A 9043-nucleotide genomic window follows, 5' to 3' on the forward strand; every position below is an offset into this window, starting at 1 on the left:
ATCTTTACCTAGAAATGTCATGGGCTTCTCCACATGGTCTTATTTCAACTGCCACGGGCTCCCCCCTTTTGATGATTTATGTACCAAAGTATAAAGTATATTCACCTGACCAGGACACGTGAGATAAATGTTAAAAATATTGTTATTTTTTATATCAACCCTCCCTTTTGATGATTTATGTTATTAGGCAGCCATTAAAAGAAGAAAACAAGGGTGTTTTAGTATAAAGTGCATTGGAAACAAATCGAATTAACAAACTAAGATAAAATTATACACGTTCTCCATAAAAATTACAAAATATATATCTACAAAATACATAAGAAATAAAAATACACCTACACCAACCCCTTTTTCTCTTGTGTGTATGAATGTAGAATAAATCTTTTTATGGCCACCATCAAAATTCAAAATTGCAACTTCTTCACCGGTTGGCATAAAGTCAACGCAAAAAAAGTCAATATTAAAGGACATGAGAAGTTGAAAGTGGTTATTAATGTTCACCAGTTGTTGAGCTGAGAAGTAATGCTTTTTACAATAGGATGGTATTGTGTGTGTATGTGTTGCTTTGCTTTTTCTGAACCCGGATGTTCCAGCCATGACTCGTATAACCTCTTCACCATCATGTTTTCAAATGGATCCACAACCAAAACCTAACATTCATTTTTCATTAATACATAAATATAAATTTAAGAGTAGATTACACAAATGGTCCCTATGGTTTAGGGTAAATTGCACGTTTGGTCCCTAACTTATATTTTTAACTCGGAAGGTCCCTATTGTTTGTTTTTGTTATGTGTTTGGTCCCCCTCTTACCTAAAAATACTATTTTGCCTTTGATTTTTTAATTTATTTAAATAAACATACCTCCAACCCCATCCCCTCGCCTTACCTTACCTACCCCACCATTTTTTCCTATTTAAATAATTTCTTTTTAGGTAAGACAGGGACCAAGCGCGTAACATAAACAAACAGTAGGGACCAAGTGTGTAACAAAAACAAACAGTAGGAACTTTCTGAGTTAAAAAAATAAGTTAGGGACCAAGCGCGCAAACCATAGGGACCATTCGTGTAATTTAATCTAAATATAATATAAAACATAAATAATTAAATCAAAGTAAAAGAAAGAAAACAGGAATACTTACATTTTGCATGTATGTGGTCTCTAATGCTTGAATCAAGTCTTTGCCAGATTGTCCTGATTTTGGCTTCAGCTGCCCACCTCCATTTAAGCACCCTGATTTTTCAAAAATATAATAAGCTCATAAAAATCAAAAATAAAAATAAAAATTAAGTTTTTATACCTGAAGGGCATGCCATGATCTCCAAATAGTGATAGTCACATTTTCCCATTTTAAGTTTCCTGACTACATTTTGCAAGTTTCGGAATCCATAACACAATGCAAACTTCAATACTGTTTTACCTTCTACCTACACATTCACATAAAAATAAAAATAAAAAATCCAAATAGTCTCATTTGATTACAACACAACAACATACTTGTAAGTTGACTTCCTGAAAGTCAGAATTTCTAATGGTTTTAAAATCCAAAGGGCCTTTGAGATCCTGATCAAAAAGTGTCTTTGCAGCATAACGAAAGATTGTATCTGCATATCCTCCTGAGCTTCCTCTAACCCCAAAAATATTCTCTTCTTCACTTACATTCGATAACCTACCAATCAAATAAATATTAATTTTATTTCAACAAAATTTTAAATTTACCCAAATATGTACACTTACAATTTATCAACAGGAGATTCATCCAAATTCACGAAATCTACTACTGCTTTTGTCTGCAAAAATAACAAAACTAGATTTATTTATGTATTTTCGCCTCATATCAAAACTACCTATATTTGCCCTTGTCCATCATCATCATATGAAGGATATTTTAGGTATTTGATGAGTCATATTTTATTTTTAACTAGAGCGAAATTCATTTCATTGTTGAGTGTTTACCTGTATTAAATCTAAGATTCATCATGAAAAACAAAATCATCTCTTGAAGCCTCCAGCTTTTTGTCATAACAAGGCATCACTGTCACATGATAAATCTCACTTGCCCTATACAATTAATGCACATAAACATCAAGTAAAAGCATAATACTCAATAATATAATTATTTCTTATTAAACCATTCTACTTAAAAATTTAATCTTGTAATTTCAAATTATTGCAAACTAATGATATACAATAAGAAAAGATGATCACCTAACGCCTAGCTTGTGGCATAGATGGTGCTTAATGATAGCTCCAATGGATTGTTGAGGACTCTTCGCTGAAGAAATATATGGCAAAACATACGAACCAAGTGTTTTTTCAGCATAGCATATCCACCCTGAAAGTATACAACAAAAAAGGCTTAAATCTTAAAAAGAAAAAAAATGTATAGAAAGAGATGAAAGTAGGATGCTATAATACACAACCTGGACATGCAGAGGATATCATGGGTAGAAACGATCTAGAAGATTCCTTGTCATCTGAATTGCTTTGTTTATAACGTGATATGAATTCGTTACAAGATTCAATAAGAGACAAATCTCTACTACAACTTGTATCAAATACAACTTTAACCCCCAAAGATTTGAAAAGTGTGGTCAGTTTCTTGAAAACCTGAAAGCAAGCCATTCACAAACAGATACTGAATTTTCATTTAGAAAAAAAAAGCATTTTTGAGAAAGCTATCTCTATCTCGTTGCATATTGATTCATAAAGAAAGTGGAAGGCTGATAATATAAAGGAATTTACCTGAAGTGGAGAAAGACCATAATGCACAGCAATGGAAGCCCTTGATTGAGGTGAAAGAGAGACAATAAAATTTTTGCCATTGTTTATATTGGATAGAAACTCATCCAAGCTTTGCTTCTCTAACATAACAGTCTCTACAGAAGTAATACACCCACTGCATGATTACAACAATGTTATTGTTACCAATTCAATTCATCAACACTTGATGTATAATGGCTTCTAGGAGTTAGTGATCAGGAAGTTCTACCTGCATGCTAAGCAATCCTTGAGTGATATTTTTACTGGATCTGTTTCAAGAGTCTCTTTGACAGGTGTTGTTTTTACCAGCTTCTGTTCAAGAAAAAGCACTTGGTGAATAACAATAGTCATATGTGTAATAGAGCCTACTTGATATTCCAGCAAAGAAGATGCAACTTGATATTCATGTCAAACCTAAACTTTTCAAATGCAAAATTGTTGCCAATTAAGTCAGAAGTTAAACACCTATACAATTCTATTTGTGATACTTTTTATAGACTGGTTTGCAATTTGAAAGCGAAACATACACCTTTTGGATGTAATGATAATCTGAAAGACGGCAACTTTCTGAATAGAATCGTAGGATATTACTATTCTAGTGTGGTTACAATTCGAACAAAATCTAGAAGCAAGTTAAAGGCTAGAACAAATGTTAATGGTTCTACAACTAACGAACTAGGGTTAGAACTTAGACGCGCAGTTAAATTCACAATAAGCATGGCAAAGCTACTCCTTTCCGTTCAAAAGTTAAGCTAAAATCAGAGAATTCTACGTTCTAGTGCTGTAACACACTCCTGATGAAGCTAGTAGAATCACGACCAAGTCAAAAGCATCATTAAAAATTGAACAATTAGCTAAAACATGGGTTATGATTAGTATAAAACAAGCTAGGGTTCATAAAGTAGAGATGATAGAAACCTTTGGCTTATCAACGAGCCTAGCGGAACCGGACTTCATAGAAACAACACAACCCTGTGACGGTGCGATGAAATCATTAAGGTCGCCGATCCTTAGTGTTGCCGAGAATTTTTCCGACATATTTTCGAGTCGATTTGTGATTTAGAGTCAAACTGTGCGTGATTTTGATGGTAGAAATTGAAAGGGAACGTTGCTTGTCTGGAAAATTAAGTTTCGTCCGGAATATATGGTAGAAAGGATTTTTACGGGCATATGGCGGTCATCGGCGGCGGTGGAAGAATATAAATGTGCTCGCGCGTGGGAGAAAAAGAGAGAAACGTAAAGTATTTTTTAGGTGACGGTTGTATCCATCATATTGTCTTTTATTTTAACATATAATTAAGTTATATTGTATGTTATTTTTAGATAAAAAGCAAGTGAGACGAAAAAAACCACTATAATTTCATTTTTTTATGGGATAATGACTTAGGAGGGTAATAACGTTTTCCGTTTGTCCATATTAGGTTCCTAATGTATTTTTTGTGTGTATTACAACATCATCAAATCTAGATATTGAGATATAGTCATTCAATACTTTTGGATTTCCATTGATTGTAATCTTATCCTTCACAACATTCACATTTTTGATAACTGGTTTCCATTTTTGAACCGGAACTTGCAAATTATGAGATGTTGAACTAGTAGTGGAAGAGTTATTTGCGAACTCATTAAATGCATTCTTGATTTGTTTCTCTGAAAACATCCCACTTTGATATTTTCTTCCTTTCCCTTCAAACCAACGATTGATCGTACTTACATCAGATTTTCCTTTTGTATATGAAACTTTGGTCGGTTTTGAGACTGAAGGATTTGGAAAATTTGGTTGTTTTGGTGAAAATTTCACTTTGGCTTGAGTTGAATTTTTCAAACTTGATGAAGTATTCGTGAATTTGCCAACATTTTGAAACTTTTGATTATTTGCAAATTTTTGCGAATTCTCAAATTTTCGATTGTTGTCATATTTGCGAATATATGGAATTTTGTCAACAAAATTTATTGGTTTATGAAAACTTGAATCTGTTTGTTTATTTTTGCTTTGAAATTTTTATTTCAAAGCAAAAATAAACAAACAGATTCAAGTTTTCATAAACCAATAAATTTTGTTGACAAAATTCCATATATTCGCAAATATGACAACAATCGAAAATTTGAGAATTCGCAAAAATTTGCAAATAATCAAAAGTTTCAAAATGTTGGCAAATTCACGAATACTTCATCAAGTTTGAAAAATTCAACTCAAGCCAAAGTGAAATTTTCACCAAAACAACCAAATTTTCCAAATCCTTCAGTCTCAAAACCGATCAAAGTTTCATATACAAAAGGAAAATCTGATGTAAGTACGATCAATCGTTGGTTTGAAGGGAAAGGAAGAAAATATCAAAGTGGGATGTTTTCAGAGCAACAAATCAAGAATGCATTTAATGAGTTCGCAAATAACTCTTCCACTACTAGTTCAACATCTCATAATTTGCAAGTTCCGGTTCAAAAATGGAAACCAGTTATCAAAAATGCGAATGTTGTGAAGGATAAGATTACAATCAATGGAAATCCAAAACTATTGAATGACTATATCTCAATATCTAGATTTGATGATGTTGTAATACACACAAAAAATACATTAGGAACCTAATATGGACAAACGGAAAACATTATTACCCTCCTAAGTCATTATCCCATAAAAAAATGAAATTATAGTGGTTTTTTTCGTCTCACTTGCTTTTTATCTAAAAATAACATACAATATGACTTAATTATATGTTAAAATAATAGAATATATGAAGGATACAACCGTCACCTAAAAAATACTTTACGTTTCTCTCTTTTTCTCCCACGCGCGAGCACATTTATATTCTTCCACCGCCGCCGATGACCGCCATATGCCCGTAAAAATCCTTTTTACCATATATTCCGGACGAAACTTAATTTTCCAGACAAGCAACGTTCCCTTTCAATTTCTACCATCAAAATCACGCATAGTTTGACTCTAAATCACAAATCGACTCGAAAATATGTCGGAAAAATTCTCGGCAACACTAAGGATCGGCGACCTTAATGATTTCATCGCACCGTCACAGGGCTGTGTTGTTTCTATGAAGTCCGGTTCCGCTAGGCTCGTTGATAAGCCAAAGGTTTCTATCATCTCTACTTTCTGAACCCTAGCTTGTTTTATACTAATCATAACCCATGTTTTAGCTAATTGTTCAATTTTTAACGATGCTTTTGACTTGGTCGTGATTCTACTAGCTTCATCAGGAATGTGTTACAGCACTAGAACATAGAATTCTCTGATTTTAGCTTAACTTTTGAACGGAAAGGAGTAGCTTTGCCATGCTTATTGTGAATTTAACTGCGCGTCTAAGTTCTAACCCTAGTTCATTAGCTGTAGAACCATTAACATTTGTTCTAGCCTTTAACTTGCTTCTAGATTTTGTTCGAATTGTAACCACACTAAAATAGTAATATCCCGTGATTCTATTCAGAAAGTTGCCCTCTTTCAGTTTATCATTACATCCAAAAGGTGTATGTTTCGCTTTCAAATTGCAAACCAGTCTATAAAAAGTATCACAAATAGAATTGTATAGGTGTTTAACTTCTGACTTAATTGGCAACAATTTTGCATTTGAAAAGTTTATGTTTGATATGAATATCAAGTTGCATCTTCTTTGCTGGAATATCAAGTAGGCTCTATTACACATATGACTATTGTTATTCACCAAGTGCTTTTTCTTGAACAGAAGCTGGTAAAAACAACACCATTTAAAGAGACTCTTGAAACAGATCCAGTAAAAATATCACTCAAGGATTGCTTAGCATGCAGGTAGCACTTCCTGATCACTAACTCCTAGAAGCCATTATACATCAAGTGTTGATGAATTGAATTGTTAACAATAACATTTTTGTAATCATGCAGTGGGTGTATTACTTCTGCAGAGACTGTTATGTTAGAGAAGCAAAGCTTGGATGAGTTTCTATCCAATATAAACAATGGCAAAACTGTTATTGTCTCTTTTTCACCTCAGTCAAGGGCTTCCATTGCTGTGCATTATGGTCTTTCTCCACTTCAGGTAAATTCCTTTATATTATCAGCCTTCCACTTTAGGTAAATTACAAGATATGAATTCGTTACAAGATTCAATAAGAGACAAATCTCTACTACAACTTGTATCAAATACAGCTTTAACCCCCAAAGATTTGAAAAGTGTGGTCAGTTTCTTGAAAACCTGAAAGCAAGCCATTCACAAACAGATACTGAATTTTCATTTAGAAAAAAAAAGCATTTTTGAGAAAGCTATCTCTATCTCATTGCAGATTGATTCATAAAGAAAGTGGAAGGCTGATAATATAAAGGAATTTACCTGAAGTGGAGAAAGACCATAATGCACAGCAATGGAAGCCCTTGACTGAGGTGAAAGAGAGACAATAACAGTTTTGCCATTGTTTATATTGGATAGAAACTCATCCAAGCTTTGCTTCTCTAACATAATAGTCTCTGCAGAAGTAATACACCCACTGCATGATCACAAAAATGTTATTGTTAACAATTCAATTCATCAACACTTGATGTATAATGGCTTCTAGGAGTTAGTGATCAGGAAGTGCTACCTGCATGCTAAGCAATCCTTGAGTGATATTTTTACTGGATCTGTTTCAAGAGTCTCTTTAACAGGTGTTGTTTTTACCAGCTTCTGTTCAAGAAAAAGCACTTGGTGAATAACAATAGTCATATGTGTAATAGAGCCTACTTGATATTCCAGCAAAGAAGATGCAACTTGATATTCATGTCAAACCTAAAATTTTCAAATGCAAAATTGTAGTCAATTAAGTTAGAAGTTAAACACCTATACAATTCTATTTGTGATACTTTTTATAGACTGGTTTGCAATTTGAAAGCGAAACATACACCTTTTGGATGTGATGATAAACTAAAAGAGGGCAACTTTCTGAATAAAATCACAGGATATTACTATTCTAGTGTGGTTACAACTTACAATTCCAACAAAATCTAGAAGCAAGTTAAAGGCTAGAACAATTGCTAATTGTACTAGATCTAACGAGTTAGGGTTAGAACTTAGACGTGAAGTTAAATTCACAATAAAGCCTGGCAAAGCTACTCCTTTCCGTTCAAAAGTTAAGCTAAAATCAGAGAGTTCTACGTTCTAGTGCTCTAACACATTCCTGATGAAGCTAGTAGAATAACGACCAAGTCAAAAGCATCGATAAAAATTGAACAATTAGCTAAAAAATGGGTTATGATTAGTATAAAACAAGCTAGGGTTCAGAAAGTAGAGATGATAGAAACCTTTGGCTTATCAACGAGCCCAGCGGAACCAGACTTCATAGAAACAAGACAGCCATGTGATGGTGCGATGAAATCATTAAGGTCGCCGATCCTTAGTGTGGCTGAGAATTTTCCCGACATATTTTCGAGTCGATTTGTGATTTAGAGTCAAACTGGGCGTGATTTTGATGGTAGAAATTGAAAGGGAATGTTGCTTGTCTGCGAAAATTAAGTTTCGTCCGGAATATATGGTAGAAAGGATTTTTACGGGCATATGGCTGTCATCGGCGGCCGTGGAAGAATATAAATGTGCTCGCGTGTGGGAGAAAAGGAGAGAAACGTAAAGTATTTTAGGTGACTGTTGTCGTCATATTGTCTATTATCATACATACTTATAAAGCTAGCATTTTTTCTGAATCTCATGCATTTGAAACCCCCATAAAAATTTGCCAACACCCCATGCGTTTGAAACTCCCACACCCTTTCACCTTCAAAGTAATTAATCACACATAATCTCATTCCAAGAAAATCACACACTCTATAAGTTCTACACCTCATGCATTTGAAACCCCCACATCATTTCACCTTCATTATATATGTAGTTATATATGTATATTTTTCTTACAAAAAGTCGTCATTTGGTTGAAGATATTATGATTCAAAAGTTTTCATATAGTTGAAGCATTCACGATCCGAATATGATGATTTGAAGAAATGGATTATGTCGCATGAATGGTAACTGTAATATGATTTTTTCTTTCAACCAAAACAAATGAAGCTTTTCTATTCTTTCTTTCTATTCAATTTCTCATTTGATCTTTATATGTGATTTATATATATTACTCAATCTTGAATGTGACTCTCCAAAAATCAATGTTTTGCTTGGAATATCTTTCTCAATCTTCTTTTTCAAGAAAAACATTTTGATTGCAGGTTAGTAAAGAATTGTCATCAAATTTCTATGGTTGAATGGTGTTAAATAAAGAAAGTAGATTCAGATATATGTTTTTTTTGTTTGAGCAAAGTAGACGAATGTTAGATTT

General features: G+C 33.4%; 3 protein-coding genes across 3 annotated transcripts; 1 reads left to right on the forward strand and 2 right to left on the reverse strand.

The window, feature by feature from the left end:
* Positions 1–257: 257 nt before the first annotated feature.
* On the reverse strand, positions 258–4005 carry LOC111882629 (protein NAR1). The gene is given in 11 exon segments (XM_052764681.1): positions 258–650; positions 1143–1234; positions 1302–1428; positions 1499–1670; positions 1739–1848; positions 1924–2062; positions 2210–2336; positions 2425–2611; positions 2747–2900; positions 2994–3076; positions 3683–4005. Coding segments are annotated over 11 exon segments (1464 nt in total). The 5' UTR covers positions 3803–4005; the 3' UTR covers positions 258–497.
* Positions 4006–5612: 1607 nt separating this feature from the next.
* LOC111882628 (protein NAR1) lies at positions 5613–6825 on the forward strand. Its single transcript, XM_052764983.1, has 3 exons — positions 5613–5850; positions 6457–6539; positions 6633–6825. The coding sequence occupies exons 1-3, from the start codon at positions 5731–5733 to the stop codon at positions 6823–6825; spliced, it is 396 nt and encodes a 131-aa protein (XP_052620943.1). The 5' UTR covers positions 5613–5730.
* A 12-nt stretch (positions 6826–6837) lies between these two features.
* On the reverse strand, positions 6838–8207 carry LOC128126847 (protein NAR1-like; the record flags this gene model as incomplete). The annotated part of the gene is made up of 4 exons (XM_052764984.1): positions 8022–8207; positions 7325–7407; positions 7078–7231; positions 6838–6942 (listed from the first exon to the last, which is right to left on the reverse strand). Coding segments are annotated over exons 1-4 (462 nt in total), but the record flags the coding sequence as incomplete, so codon positions are not given.
* Between the last annotated feature and the right edge of the window lie 836 nt (positions 8208–9043).

This window comes from Lactuca sativa, chromosome 6, assembly GCF_002870075.4.
Source record: "Lactuca sativa cultivar Salinas chromosome 6, Lsat_Salinas_v11, whole genome shotgun sequence".
Taxonomy (NCBI): Eukaryota; Viridiplantae; Streptophyta; class Magnoliopsida; order Asterales; family Asteraceae; genus Lactuca; species Lactuca sativa.

Bases quoted from the DNA above. Each gene is read 5' to 3' on its own strand.
- LOC111882628 (XM_052764983.1), top strand. From the start codon at position 5,731: ATGTCGGAAAAATTCTCGGCAACACTAAGGATCGGCGACCTTAATGAT. The intron at 5,851-6,456 runs GTTTCTATCATC...TTTCTTGAACAG, and splicing joins GGCTCGTTGATAAGCCAAAG to AAGCTGGTAAAAACAACACC. The intron at 6,540-6,632 runs GTAGCACTTCCT...GTAATCATGCAG, and splicing joins AAGGATTGCTTAGCATGCAG to TGGGTGTATTACTTCTGCAG.